The sequence below is a fragment of the Epargyreus clarus genome, unplaced genomic scaffold (assembly GCF_041222505.1).
Source record: "Epargyreus clarus isolate Ecla_fem2 unplaced genomic scaffold, WU_Ecla_fem_2.2 ptg000005l, whole genome shotgun sequence".
Classification (NCBI taxonomy): domain Eukaryota; kingdom Metazoa; phylum Arthropoda; class Insecta; order Lepidoptera; family Hesperiidae; genus Epargyreus; species Epargyreus clarus.
Genome location: NW_027332213.1, coordinates 8,978,723 through 8,995,311, shown reverse-complemented (window position 1 = coordinate 8,995,311; position 16,589 = coordinate 8,978,723). Strand labels below are relative to the sequence as shown.

General features: G+C 32.9%; 1 protein-coding gene across 4 annotated transcripts in view; it reads left to right on the top strand.

Moving 5' to 3' along the window:
* The first annotated feature begins 325 nt into the window (after window positions 1-325).
* The window catches only part of LOC140742246 (lachesin), a 42,175-nt gene continuing 25,911 nt past the window's right edge, over window positions 326-16,589 (top strand). For 2 of the 4 annotated variants that reach the window (XM_073073097.1, XM_073073094.1), the window contains exon 1: window positions 327-595. In XM_073073097.1, the coding sequence (XP_072929198.1) occupies window positions 526-595 (70 nt within the window). In that variant the 5' untranslated portion in view covers window positions 327-525. Of the gene's footprint in view, window positions 596-16,589 lie in introns of all 4 variants that reach the window. The other 2 variants (XM_073073095.1, XM_073073096.1) reach the window with 2 other exon arrangements.

Sequence of the window (16,589 nt, the reverse complement as noted above, 5' to 3'; positions counted from 1 at the left end):
TCGATTATTGTTCGGATTATGCATTGCGATTGTATTTAAATAAAGTGAAGTTGTTTTAATGAATATTCAAAAATAAAAATCGGTCAAAATACAACTTTATGTAATCGACGATAGCTGTGTAAAAGTTACTGTAGGGCCAGCAAAATGAACAAGGCTATTCACTTAACGAATTCCAGCATTCGTTTATTGTTCGGATTATGCATATTTGACAGCGAGCCGTCTCGAGCGGCGGATTGCTCGTTGGTTATTCGTCTTTTGTCTTATTTTATTAAGCTATTATTCGGTGCCGGCTATAAAGGCTAGCGAGACGGTTTGTCTGCCTGTTCCCGGTTTTCTCGCCCTTGTTTATCTGGCCGGGGTAGTTAGCGCGGCGGAGTGGCGCCCCGCGGCAGTGCTTTCGGAGGCCGCCCCGCGATGGCACGCTTGCCCGACGCCGCGCCGCCTCTCGCTCCATGCGTTCGCGTACAACAACAGAGGTGAACTTCCATCACCCGATTGACAACACTTTTGTATGACTAAATCAAAATGACTCTTTTTATACATTTATACTGTGCGATATGGATAGCATTACTCACCATCTGCTGCACTACGACAGGTGAGTAGAGAATGCAATTAGCATTTTTATTGAGATTGTTTGCAACTTCTCCAAGTTTGTATTGATTGGAAAAAAAATCGATTGGACATTTTCGATCCGGAACTCATTTAAGTAGTTTTAAGTGGCTAGTTAATTGATGAAAATGTTTGAAAGTAATTTTATTTTATAGACATAAGTTTCATATTCTACAAATTAAAGGGAATCTTTAGATGCTTTTTATACTTAGGTACTTAGATAAATGGAATTACTTATTTTCTTGGATATATTTAGTGTTGATAATACATAAAAAATAATATGCGCTTAGTGATTTATTTCAAAAACACATCATCACAATTTTTAATTTTTAATCCGTCTAAAATTTATAAGTGTGTTAAAAAACAAAGCGAATATCCATTAATATTATTTAAACTTAATGGCCTCTTCGTTAAAATTTATAGCGATTAACAATTTCTAAGTGAAATATAATATACCTAATAAACAACGCATGCAATTTAATAAATCAACTTTTCACAACGTTACAACATTTCTGTTTCTCCTTTGAGTTTTAATACAAAATAGCAATACACAAAAACATTATATTCTTAACAGAGGGCTGTTATTTCTAGGTATTTCATTCGTTCTTACTAAAGCCTGGTATTTTCACTTCAAAGAGGATATTCAAGAAAGTTCCGGTTATTTAATTAGCGGCTGCAAAATGGAATTTAATAAACATTTTGGAAATAAAATGAAGACGGTCTAAAATTAAGGCGAAGAGTCTTAACGAATACTACGCTGCGAATAAGATTGTTCAAAAACAAGATTTATTCAGAGGGTTTGAGATAAGAAGCTCTCGTATTTCTATAACGTAATTCGGTTAACAAGGGGAAGAATCACAAACAAAACGGACAGGGGTCGACCAATCCGTGACTCATCCGCGGATATCCGCAGGCATCCCGGCAGAGACAGTTATGGATGTATTCTATTATTGCACTAAATAAAATAACGCTGAGTAATAACTTCTCTCATATGTAATGTTAGTAATATGTCATACTTATGGAAAGTTCTAAGGTGAAAAATCCCTCGTGGTCCGTCTCTGAAGGTACTACCAAACTCATTTCTGCCTACTAACAGGGTTTAGCGCTGTTTTTCGATTTAAGGAGTGTTGTTTCCGAGGCGTTCATACTTAGTCCTCAAGAGACAACGCACCTATGACGGACCTCAGGTGGGGTTTGTATCTTATTCAGGATTCAGGATTCTGGATTTTAATCAGGAGTGATTAGAAATGTCCATCGGTGGTAGTAGGTACTTATCGTTATGTGGATTGCATGCTTTTTTGCTAACTCTGTATTATAAAAAACACTATGCCGTTCGAATACAAAAATTCTGTCACCACGGCATACAACGACTATGTCTGTATATGTGCTCTAACTTAGTCCTCAGGAGCAGCATCGCCCCTGATGTTGTCCTACTTTTTTATATGATTGAAGTAGCAAACAGGAGTCTGCAACCGACTGCATATATGTAAAGGGGTTCTACCTATAATATATAATATATGCGTTAATATATAATATATGCGTTGCCACTCCTATGGACTAAGGTCGCCTTACATGATAGTCAGCTGACTGACGCTACAAAAAGTTGTGGCGGTGATAAATCTCCAGACTAATTATGTGGTGGTTTCAAGTCTTAATATTATTATCCTACAGGTGTTTACAAATGTCCATGGGTGGCAGGGAGCAATTGATATAAAGGAGTCTGCAATCCTATTTGCTAAATTCATGACATTAAAATATACACTCAACTAAATTGGGCTTCAAATCAACCCATATTTTATACATTTAATTTATTCTATACTTTGGTCATTACATGTCGCGCTATCCGATATAAAATAAAATATTCATCGTTCAGTAGCCGTATTAATATAACTTTATTTGTACTCGTATTTTTCGTTTAACTACATGTTGTCCAACCCGTAGTGAAGACCTCAACTGGACTGATTGTAATACGGCGATGTGTTCTTGGAATAAAAAAAATAAATAACAACCCACTTTAATAAATTGAATGATAATTTTACAGATTTTATTCTCCTTTTTTATTTTATTTCTTAATAGAAAATTCGGTGGGATTTTACATTTTTTTACGTCTATTCTTTTGCCGATAAAAAGTGAATTTTGTATTTCTGCCTTTAATAGTCAATTTTTGTTGAATCAACCTGGTTCGCAGAGTGGGAGTAGGAGCCCACGTGGGGTAGTGACGCATCTGTGATGACCACTGTATGATCTACTTCAGGTGTTTTCAGGAGTTTTCTTTATAAACGCATTTTAGAACGTATTGACTTAGTTGTCAGCAGTTAAAAAAAAATCAACATTTTAGAAGGAATCGGTCTAATATCGGAAATTGTCCAATTGAAATTGTATGACTTTCAAATCTATATTGTAGAGGCGTGCCGAACCATTGATGACGGTGACCATCTAAATACATGTAATGCTGTGTATAATTAATGTTCTCGATTGCAAAAAAAAGTAAAATATTTTGGAACACAAATATATTTTACGCATTGAAGTGATGTTAAGTAAAGTTATAAAAACGCCAATCAGTACAAGTTATAAGAATTAAATATAAATAAACAGACTTACAAAAAATAAAGCGCTGCATATTATATTAAAATGTAAAATGATAAAACAAAAGCACCGATTTCTCAGTTACCTATATTTTCATCTACAACGAAACTTTAAACAATTATGTTATCACTTTAACGAAATTAGAACAAAACGTTCCAAAATAACATTAGCAGAGCACTTTAGTTTCATAGAGAGAAAATTGCAAAAGTTACTTTCACAAATTAATGTTAGATAAGATGCACCTCAAATTATAGCATGCAACTCGAAAGCACGTACAAAGTTCCACCAACACTACATTAACTGCATATAAGCACGTTGTAAATCATATTAGGGGTAGTTAAGAGTACAGTGGAGTGTAGTTTTCCTTATAACTTCGCTACAGATTTTTCTGTCTCTAGGGCGCTGTACAGATTTTTAGTTTTTACGACATTATTTGTGTAACTTATCATTTTTGAAAGTGGTAGAACCCTTTGTGGTACGACTCCGGCGGCACCACCGCTACACCTGTTTCTACCTAATAACAGTAGTGTTAAGCGCTGCTGTGTTCCGTTTTGAAGGGTGTGGTAAGGGAGACAGACTTTTCCGAGGCGTTCCAGCTTAGTCCTCAGGGGTAGCGGCGCATCTGTGGCCGACTTCACGTAGGAATATGTAATCCTATCTGGGGTTGATTACAGATGTCCATGGGCGGCAGTAGCCACTTACCATCAGGTGGACTGCATACTCGTTTGCTACTCCTATATTATGAAAAAAAAATTCTATAAAGTAACTAAGTGCAGGGATATCAATTAAAGTCAATTAAATTTGATATAGATGATTTAACGTTTACGCTAATTCACGTTAAAAATGTAACAATAATCAAATACAATAACGGTAAAATACTGGTGAGAATAAATAGATTCTTATTAAGTTTCATGGAACCCTAATTATTTTTCCAACATACATACATGTAGAGTAAGTACTACTTAGTACTAAGTCTACTTAGTATAAGTAACTAAGAAGTTACATCAACCTGAATATAAGGACACGTCATATTGGTATTCCCGATATTCATTAATATACCGTCTACAAAAAAACGAATTAAATCTTTAAAAGCCTCTCACAAGTTACAGGTAATATTGATCCAGATTAAATACTTTACGAACAACACTAATAAATAATGAAACATTTATAACAAGGTAGATATTGGGGCTTATTTAGAAGTGAAAAAAACTGACAAACTCCATTATTTATAGCAAGATTGTCCTTTAAGGTATAGATTTAATCGAGGTTTGGGACATATCTGACATCGTGTAGACAAGGCTTCCAATTACCTCGGAGGTTAGTATCGACCCCTATTATTGCATACTCTCCTTGGAGATACAATATTATTAAGTGCATACATTGTCCACTCATTGAGAATAGCAGAAAAATCTGGTTCAAAATGTATTAAATTTGAACATTCATTTTAAGAATGTGTTACTCATGATGAATATTTAATAGGGAGAGTTCTTTTTATTATAACAGAAGTAGCAATATCAGCATACAGTCGACGTCATGTTAAAGAGGCTTACCGCCTATGGATTTTTATAAATCAATCCCTGAATGGATAACAGTACTACCGTCGGCCGTAGGTACTATGATTGGCAATAGAAACATTTGCTGAAGAATATATTAGAACGCCTCGTTTAGTGTCTCTGCCGTACCACACTCTTCAAATCAGAACACGGCAGCACTGAACACTATTTTTATACGGCAGAAATAGGTGTGGCGGTATTTCTTTATGCTCGTTAACGTAACCAAACTTAGAATAAAATTAAAATTAAATATGTTTTTTAACTCGCCAATATTCAAACTACATTGCTTTTATTTATTATACAATTTATTTCTGCACATCCTCAAGGTTGACGGAGAAAATGCTATTTAGCATTAAGTCCGCCTTTTGCATCACAACTTTGTTTTGGTTCATAAAGTATATAAAATAATAATAAAAAAATATATAATTACTTGTCGCTCTATTACAATCGTCAAACAGATTAATGTTTGAAAAAGAAAAGCCATTATAAATAAGCGTTCTATTTTCTGGTCTTTTGATCTTGGTATTGAGTTTTTACCAGAATAGGTTTTGCTTTTGAGTGACTCAGTCACAGAGAGAAAATAGAGAGAAAACGATTCCAATTAATACTAATAGACTAGACTAATATACCTACTATTATAATGAAACACTACTATAGTACATATTTTTACCACATTAGATAAAGTGGGTGGTTTTATTTCTTAAACACGGAAGATTGATTCATAAGATTAATTGCAATTGTGTTAGGTACGTTTGTAAATAGTTTGTATTTTATGACAAAAGTTAATATTATAAGAAAACATTTTGTTACCAAAATAGACAGTTGCTACACGCCTTTGCATTAAAGAAAGGTTTCCTAATCAACTCAGCCGGGTAAGTTATGCAAACAAAAGTTATTGTGAAATAAAAACTTAAATATAGCTGTTTATTAAAAACTTTGCATTTCCAACAGCCTTCTTCCGTGTTAATTTTGAATATTAACTCTTAATAATGGCAGTTGTAGTACATTATTGTGAACAAGTTCAACAACAAGCACCTCCCTAAATTGTTCGTTGCCCGCATCACGTAAAACAAAAAAGTTCTCCCAAATTGGTTTTAAGGTACAAAAACTTTTTTCATAAATCACTTCGCCGTAATAGAAGAGTGTCTTTAAATTATTTAAATTATCTCCCGTAATTTAATTTTACTTCACCCCTAAATAGGTCTAGGTAACTTAAATTAGTAAACTAGAAAGCATTTAATTTACGTACTTGAATAAATTGAGTACAAAATTAATTTATATTCGTAGATTTAGGACTTTTCGCTACACTCTACCGCTTAAATAATGTTAAGTAATATTTTACGGCTTATTACATCCTACGTTTATTCGTTGGAATAAAAACACATTGCTCCATATAAGCTCCTAAGTAATGTTTTCATTTGCCCGCTTCAGAAAGTTAATTTACGCTAAGATAAAATTATTCCTACTTACCAACTTAAAATAGTGGATTATACACAAGAGAGCAACGTGATATTTTTGGGCAAAGGAGCTATTTTGAATCCAAAGTAGGTAAAGTAAATGATTCTACAATACAATCCTGCGAAAAGCAAACGATTCTGAAGTAAAATCCAGAGCGCAGCGAGGGATTTAATATACGTCGCTCAAAAAATAATAATTTTGCGGCCAAGCTACGGATACATACTACGAGGAAATTTACAAGAGTCGCGTAAAATACAAACCTTAGATAAGCATGTTCATATAAAATTGAATAACAATTTTAATATTCACATAGTGATGGAATTGTTACAATCATTTTTTTAATTAAAAATTATTTGAAGACTTACCTTTAAGAAGACTTTCATTTTGTTTCTAAAAAGTCCACGTTCGGTGAAATATAATAATACTTATAGATTTTTTTATTTATGTTACGGATTGAGTATACTTAATGCTTGGACAGAAATATATACAACGGCAGTGATGCCGCAGGCGTACCACGAAATGTTCTACTTTTAATCAAAAAGTAATTATGAAAATTCTTTCATGCATGGTATAACTTTGTATTTTAATTATCACGTAGCAAAATGCCCAAGGCGAAATCTGACTGCATTCAAAGTCTCCGTATACCCTAGAGAGAAAACGCAACTGTGACTGATCTTGAATAATATTATGATACTGTGATACATTGTAGAATTACAACTTTCCGTTCTAGATTCGATTACAAACTAGCATCCATGATCCTATATCTCTCCTCTACGAAATGCAGCAGCATTTGTGGTTAACATCAGTAGTGTTAAGTGCTGTTGTGTTCTGGTTTGAATGGTGTGGTAAGGTTATACTCATATAAAGCGTTCCTATTTAGTCCTCGGACGTAGTAACACATCAGTGGTGGTGGTCGCTAAGATTGAATATTTATACATACCTATTTACTTTTTTCTGTTCCATATGACATTAGGAAATGTCTTTACCACTTGATATGCATATTACTATCAGGCTACCTACGTTATCGTATTTTAACCACATCATCCAAAAAATGTCGACTCTGGCACTACTTATTATATTTGTAATTACGATAAGCGTATGACGATACATTTAATATTTACGTATTAATATTCTCGTGCAATACGTGCTTGGTATCTCCACGGTATAATTAACTCTGCTACACCGATGGCAATATTCCCCGGTGGAATGTAAGTGTACTTCCGAGACGGCGATTATCTTGCAAAAAAGTTTTCTAAGCTGTGTTTGAATCTACTACAATTAGCAATTAACCGAAAGGAACGATTATGTCAAAGGCCTTAGTTTACATAATTGAGTCTTAAGTGCATATCGAGTTATTGACGAATACAGCAGTTACAGTACGAGGATGTAATTGTGCATCTAATTTATAATGTTGATGGTAATCATAGATTAGTAAAGATTAAATTAAGAAAATGTAACCTTTTGACAATTGTCACTGACATCTATTTTCGGGTTTGAAAAATATTAAAAAAATGTAGTTTTTAGATCATTTACGAATGAAACGATATTTCTTTGCACTTTTTCTTCGATTTCGTGCCTTAACTGCGCACGTCGGCATTGTTCCGCGTAAATTATTCCATGACAGCTATTAAACGGCTGACAGAATTGTCAGTCGTTTAAGTCATTTAATGGCTTCCTTCAATTACAAGGCGGGTAAATATATAGATCAAAACTCACTTGTTTTTTTCACTATATATTTTTTATTATTACAGAAATATAGTGCTTAAATAACAGTTTAGTAAAAAATGCTTTTGATTAATTTGAAAACGTAAAATATTTTTGTCAATCGTTTTAATTTTTTTATTGAAAAATTTATACCGTCAATTTAGTAGAAAAAAATGTTATGGTGATTTCGAATTCGTGATTTTGGATATCGTTTTACTAAATTATGGTTAGGCAATAAAATCCAAAATGTTTGATGATTATGAGACACACGTAGATTAGGTAGATGTGTCTAGTTATTGTTACATATTTTTAAAATTGAATATATTTATATAAATAAAACGCGATAAAATAATAATATACCTCTACTATATACATTTATATAATACCTCTATCATATAACCAAGGTGATTATATTTTTTATCCCAAACATACAAAATTCAAAGTGGGGTTGAATCTGCTTAATAATAAATACGGAGTGATGGTACGGGTTTGCAAAGTCTTAGATTTTACGACACGTGGAGTTAGGTTTTATGCCGGGATCCGTAATTTCATGGGTGTCACCTTACTCCAAGATCTCATAATACTCAATGAACGCCTTATTAAATTCCACTTACTTCAGTCATAAAAACTTAATAGATAAACGAAAAGATTTTTATTATGGTTATATTACGACATTTTATTAAACATTACTGACTAAGTATTTATACCTACCATTACATACTTAAGTACCTATCATTTGCATGCTGTTAAAATCAGATTAGAATTCCTAGTATTTCGTTGACATGGACCCAAAATAAATATTAAAAAATCTAAGACCCAGAAAAAGATATCTAAATTCATCATTCAGATGTGTTTCTGGACCGAAATAGAACTAATAAACCTCTGCTTCTTACCTACTCCTATAATAACGGAACAATATTTTAGTGTCCCATAGGTAACATGTCCTTTTTAGCACGCTTTTATTAGCTTGGGGTGTATGTATGTACGTAACAGAGTAACGGAATATTTGAACCCGATTTCTATCCACTTTAAACGTTCAGTTTAATTCAAAAATTTGAAAAATTATCAAAAACCGATGACACTACACGATTTTAATAATTTTGTACCATTGTCCTTATTAACATCCTTAGGATTAACGATATTCGAGGCGAGATTGTTTGAGCGCCTTAGAGAAAGTTTTTCGCAAGTTACTAGATTGCAACAAGTTTATCAACATATCTATAATGACCTCTTAAAAATCTAGGAATCAATTAAGGAAAATAGTAATAGTAATTGTGGAAAAACTGTGGCGTGCTTTTCGAAAACTAATAAATGGAGCACCCCACGCTTGATTTTATCATAAAAGCGTGTTTTTTGTTTTGTTTTTTTTTTTTAACTATATTTATTATATACCATAGTTATCTCTGCTGCTTCACTTAATTTTCACTAAGACTCCGTTTTCCTACAAGTAAGTAGGTTAACAGTTACTTATTATGGGAAAACTAGTCTGTGAAATGGATCAATGCGTACAAGCAGACATATCGGCGACACTGTCCCCTTGGTCAAGGGCTGTTGATACACTCTTTCTAGATTGTATTGTTTCAATCGGCTTAGGTATTTTCTTTTATATAAAAAACAAAAATAACGAATGCGGGCTACCTGATGGAAAGTCACCTTCGGTTATGGACATTTACAATATCAGACAAAACGCCTCGTCATCGCCGACCATGATAGAAAATTCTTTTTGCATTAATTTTCTTATGTTGTGTATTCCCTTGCTATAGGTGATTAGTCTACTTATAACGAGAAGCCCACACATCTAAAATTAGGTTAGATCTAGATCTAGGACATTAAAACACAATCCATCCGTATAGTAGAACTTTTTAATACTAACTTTAAACCGCTCACTGTGGTAGAGATAAGTATTAAGATTAGCAAAAACATAAATGTTTTATAGCGTTATTCGCTAGCTAGCTAAGATGAAGTCATCTTGTGTTCGCAAACATGTATAGACGGGTGGCAAAATATGTTGTAAAGCTCAACTACTGTAGTGTTAGGGAGCCTCGGCTTTATCGGAATCCAATCCACTTATGGTAAAGTTGGCAATAGGGCTGAAATCGCCATGTTTACTTTCGGAATGACCCCGTGTCAACAGGGTTGGAGTGAGCCGCCCCTTCTGTGAACCATGAAACTACTAACTTATTTAGTTTCGATGGTACAATAATAATATAATATAATTTTATCTTGATCTTATAAAAATAAAATACTATATTTTTTGGTTTCTTGTTTATAGGTGTATTTACTAAGCGTGTAATAATAGATGGTTTTATCATAGTGTTTTCTGTTTGTTGTTTGAAATATTTTTTTAGTGGCATTAATACGCGAAAGACTTCCTTCTTACTGTTTTATTTTTCATGAAATCCAGCTCACTTTTTCAGAACTTTAAAGGACAATCTATGAACTTTATAAGGACAACCAATATGGTAAAATGCCAATATGGTAAAATGGTCGCCTTATCGGTCTACACAGGTCACCCACAAAGTACTGGTTTCAACCTCGGCAAATAAACTTCAAAATTATGAATTTCTTTTTTAATCTGTTATTTGTGAACCTATCTTTGTGCATGTCAATTGCAATAATTGTACAGGGACTTCTAGTGTGGAATTATGAGTGTAAAAAGCGTTTAATTTTATAACGTAATAGGGCAACATAAATTCTGCAACGGCCTACCATTACAAAATACCCTTCAAACAACTTATAATAAAACAATTCCTGCCTTGATTCAGTTTTATAAAATATAGCAATCATTTTCAAACGTGTTTTATATTACAGTATTATGACCACATATTCCACATACGTTCCCCATAATAAAACGTAAGCGTTTATGCGAAGAATCCGTATAATAGTGTAGTAAGTAATTATTTAACTGAATACCAAAGTAAATTTCCTGAAATGTTTCACGTCTCCGCAACAGAAAGTTTCAAAAGTTTCTTCATAATAGTTTTGGTAGCGCTCTAATTATTTCACATTTTCTAGCGTCAGCGAGAATGAAATTTTAAATTTAGTAATTCTTTAGGCAGTATTTTAGTCTTTGTTTGCTTTAAACCTATATAAAGGTACTTGGAATATATTACACGTATGTATATAAAAGCAAAATATTACTTATTATCACTGACTAATCGTCGCAGAGCCAAAAATACTGAAGATAACGCAGACTTTTTTACAATGACTTCCTTTTATAACGTAGGCACCTATTAAGAAAGGATTTTTTGATATTCCACCCCTACGGGATTAAAATAGGGGTTGAAAAGTTGTTTTAAATTTTTATACTCTGCGCGTGCTTTGTCACGGGCAAAAGTTAGTATGTCATACAAATAAAGTTAATAAAATATTTTATAAACATCGCTTATTATATTACTACGAAATTATTTTAACTATCACATAAATCTGTTGATAATAAGGTTAAAAGTTGACTCATAAAATTCTGATAATGTGTGTCATCGTTATTTACAAAACAAGTACATTAATTTCCTTAACAAGTTTAATTATCTCTCCTATGCATACCCACGCACTCATAGCCATTACTTTATTTCATCATGTAATTATGTATGTGCGTTGGAAACTACATCCATACATGAAGAAGATATACACGTTTCATTCATTATATCTATCATAAAGAGTTAGAGAGTTTTTAAAAAATAATTTTGTAACTAATTTTAATCTTGTAATATGCTTGCATATTTATAAAACAAGCGAGCGTTGCAGTACATTTGTTATTAATGCACACACTTATGGCAATCTATTTTTATGCCGTTACATTATAAGCTCATATCAATATAACCTAAGGCGCAGACAGTTTTAAACGGCACTGCCGCATCCAAGGGTATACTCGTGAATGTCAATTATTCATCTGCTCAGCGATAATGGAACAATCCTGTCGATGCCGCGAAGAGGGCCTGTCAACGGTGGTTTTAATGGCATATGCTTCTCCGAGCCAGCAAAAACCAATCCTAGTTAATGCGTTGGAGACGTAACGGGTAATAGGCAAATGAAACGCTGAGACAGTGTAATGGGCTTATTTTAAAAAATGCTTACGATGTAATATGTATATGTATGTAACATAAAACATACTTAGCAATAGCAATAGCAAGAAGCAAATTATATATTCCTTCCCCATAGTACCTATTGCATGTCTTCTGGAGTCCAAGGACTTTTTAATCGACTCTATTAAGAAAATGAGTCCTACTGATTAAAATATTTATTCGCGGAATATTATGTAACTGTATGAATCAAGCAGCGCAACGTACGCTGTTATGCGATAGCATTTAAACATCAATATATTCTAGCATATTTCAGAAACAATTCAATTCCAAAAAGAAAACTTGATAATAGTTTTTTGAATTATTTTAAGTTGTGTAATTTATTTATCATAGGATTTTGATTAAAACGTAAACTACAAGATAATATCTTTGCGAATAGTTGAGGAATGTGCAAAATAAGCTAATTTATATGTATATTTTATTGTAATGTTAAATATTACATATGTACCGCTTTAATACACTAAACTGGACTATTGTTACCTATAGGATTTGCATTTGCCAAAATGTCTATTATATACTTGTACAAGCATGCCAGAAAAATAGAATTGGCAACACTGCCGAATTGCTTCATGAATTTATTTGTTGGCAAAATTTTACTGTAGAGTTTTTCATATTTCTTTTTAAAGTTTTTGTCGTTACTAGCTCCGTACCTCAATATCATAAATGCACATCCAATATTCGAAGATGGATGACTATCCTCGAAGCTATATTCAAAAGTATTTCAATCGATTCCATTTTCGGTCATAAAGACTGAATTTGTTTTGGAAATGCGAATGATCTTTGTTATCTTACATTGGACTTGACTTAAAACGTATATATATCTACGCAAAATGAAGTTAATAAGAATACGATCTAAGACCTTGTCAGTATTGCGGTTATTATCGCAGTAGTATATTTATTATAAGAATGATGCAGTGCATATCTTTATCTATCTATCTATATCATTCTCGGTGATCGATAACTACAGAAAAGCATAATCGTAATTACCATTATCATCTTAGGTAGACATTATAAAGACATTATTAAACTGTGTACAATGAGCGCCAAACTTCTGGTCCGTTCTGAATTTGTTGCGCGCAGGTTTAGTAAGCCTATACTACGTAACGTACAGATACACTAACGCAGCTATGTATGTACCCGTGGGCGAGAGCGGGCAGCGGACGGGTGCCGGGGGGGCCCCGCGCTGTCTTCGTCCCGCTAATAGCTACAATTTGCTTTTGCGACGCGACTCGTTTCTATATTCGGAGCGGACTAGCAGTTTGGCGCGGACTATACCTACATTTAAATAACATTTAAAATAGATATTCGAATAGATTTAGATATATCACCTATGTTGTATATTCTTTGATATTGTTTTTCAAACATGTTATTTCAATACCTGCTTTCGTATTTGTATTAAAATAAGAGGTTGTAATAAACTATTATTAATAGATTACATATAGGTGCGAAATAAATTTCAAATGACCTATTCAACTTTGTACTAATAATTACTGTATCACTCCCCAGAGATAAAATAATACACATTACATGCATAGAGAGCTTTTATAAAATTAGAATACATTTAGACCAACCGAATAACTACTGTCATTCTTAACTGACGTTGAATTAGATTAGTTAATTTGTATTTAACTTTTAATTGACATTCGCAACTGAGTTTGCACATATTTATGTATTAAAACTGCCGACTAATACAAGCTAATAATAGATTTATTACTAAATAAATCGGTAATCGCGTATAGTCGTTATATAATGAGATTCGAAGGTGGTAGAACCCTTTGTGGTTCGACTCCGGGGGCACCACCGCCACACCTATTTCTACCTAATAACAGCAGTGTTAGGCGCTGCTGTGTTTCGGTTTGCAGGGTGTGGTAAGGGAGACAGACTTTTCCGAGGCGTTCCAGCTTAGTCCTCAGGGGTAGCGGCGCATCTGTTTCTGACCTCAGGTAGGAATATCTAATCCTATCTGGGGTTGATTACAGATGTGCATGGGCGGCAGTAGCCACTTACCATCAGGTGGACTGCATGCTCGTCTGCTACTCCTATATTATAAAAAGACTAAAATTGTAAAAGGGAAATTAAAATGAGTTCGTGCCTATATTTATCACTGCATACCTATCGCTCTCGAAAATTAGTAGGTATATACGTAGAGATAACTTCATTCGATCGGAATTTATTGTAATTTCTTGTATGTAAATAAAATATGTGATAAGCGACAATTAACTTCAATACTTACATTATTATCTTCATGATTTATTGGATCAAAGAGCATTGCTCGTAAATAATAGTTAGTCAAATCAAATTCTTTACGCACTAGGAAATAAAGCAGCGTGATTTAAAGTTGTTTCTTAATATACTTATTTCATTCACGACGAAATAGCTTGATGACTTAATGTATATTCTAAAGTTATGGTACGACATAATTCAGTAAGGGAAAAATATATACACACGATACGACATATCGTGTCACGTTGTAGCGTAGTGAAGGATTCGATGTCGTGTCGTGGTATCTACAAAATCCATCGTACAAGAGCTAAATCATAGTAAGAAGAAGAAAGAGGATGACATCGCCAATTTTGACGTCGTGATATTGTACAATACACGTCAGAGTCTTCCGCGACGCGACTTCGTAATGTACACGACACAACGTGCCACGACACCGTGTCGTAGGTATATGTTTAAGTCAACACTTATTACCACATGCATTGTCATAAAACACTTTATACCCGCAGTGGTGTACTGCGGCACGCGGTAAGCAATTAAACAGTGAAAGTTTTAACGACGTTGTAAAATTTTACACGACATTATTGCTTACACTATTATAAAATTGTACATTGCCGTTCGTATATCAATAAAGATAATTGATCCTGTAATTACTACACTTGATTTCAATTTTTCACATGTATAACGCGTTTCTTAAAAATTCACTGCATATGCCTTTATGAAGCGATTATTATTAATTTCATACACATTAGAATTGAAAATTAGACGAGCTTACCTGTAAGCGAAGTCTGATTATAATTTTATGAATGGTGATCTGAAATATAATTGAGAATTACAATGTATTATCCTTCTTCCCATTCGTCGGCATCGCGATTGTTTAGCCTTTAAAAACAAAAAAAGTTTAAAGACCACTGACACTGCGTGTGACAGTGACAGCTCCGGATACCTCACTTAATTTAGAGTCTATCATTTCCAACTTAGTCTCCTTGATAATATGCATGCTGTCTATATCTAGGAGACTCTTTTGTTCTTATTGTTGCAGTATGGGTTTTGATTTTTGGGAGGGTGGGTAATTATATTTCAGATCACCATTCATAAAATTATAATCAGACTTCGCTTACAGGTAAGCTCGTCTAATTTTCAATTTTATTTCATGGTGATCTGAAATATAATTGAGAATTACAATGTAGATGTTTAGAGACAACTGCAACAATGGGACATGTAATTAAATTAAAGATTTATTACCATACATATATATTATTATATGGATTTAATTACATTGCTGAATATTTATTCGTTCTGCATCATATGGATAAGATGTTGTGAAATCCATAGTGCTTAGTGAGATTTATTCTCAATAATAAAAAAAAAATATATATAAAAATACAATATGAAAATATCATATTAATAAGAAAATTTTCTCTTAATTAGGTATAATTATTAAATATACATAATTATTAGGATTGCTAACTGAATATTTACTCTTACTATATAATATGGATGAAATGTTCTGAAACACATAGTACTAAGTGAGATTCCCTCTGAATTAGATGTAATAATATTCAGTGCAATAATAATGCAATATTTTCCTCTAAATATATTATTACTAATTTGGTCAACTTAGTTATTTAGTCAGTATTAATGATTATTCAATTCAAGCTTTTGCACCTTGCAAAAAATAAATACATACAAGGTCGAAAATATGTTTTCTACCCTCCATAGTATGTCATAATTATGTGTAGAATTAATTACTTGGTCAATTTTATTGACACAAATAATACTATTTCCTTTGCTATATAGCAATATATGTATAAATATGTTTCATATGTGATGTGCATTATATAATAATGTACTTTTATATAATACTATACTTATATGTACCAGTAGGTACATTGTATGTATTTCAATATTATTAAAATAGGAAGCCATCTCATGTTGAATATTTAGGAATTAATTTATTGACAAATTATGATTGGGTATTTGATTTGATCTTGGGATGATATATGCCCTTGGGATGATTATGTTGTAGGTATACCCGGTATAATATTGGGTGTTATACCTACTTTGTTTCTTTATATTAGTGTGCATGTTCAAGAGGTACATGATCATTCTTAGATCAATGAAACATTTTAGTTTTATATGACTTCCTGTTTTTGTAGGTATGTATCGGATTTGCAAAAGTTACTTATACTTTTTGCTGTACCATGCTTATGCATACCCTCTGTAAAGTTACATATCTATATGGTTGGTTGGAAAGCTTATGATGCGTTTCCTTTTGAAATCCAATCTGACTTTCGATCTAACATCTTTTCCTAAAAATGTGTGTAACTATCAGTTATGTGTATGTATAAGTTGATATCAGTTTTCATAACAGTATTTA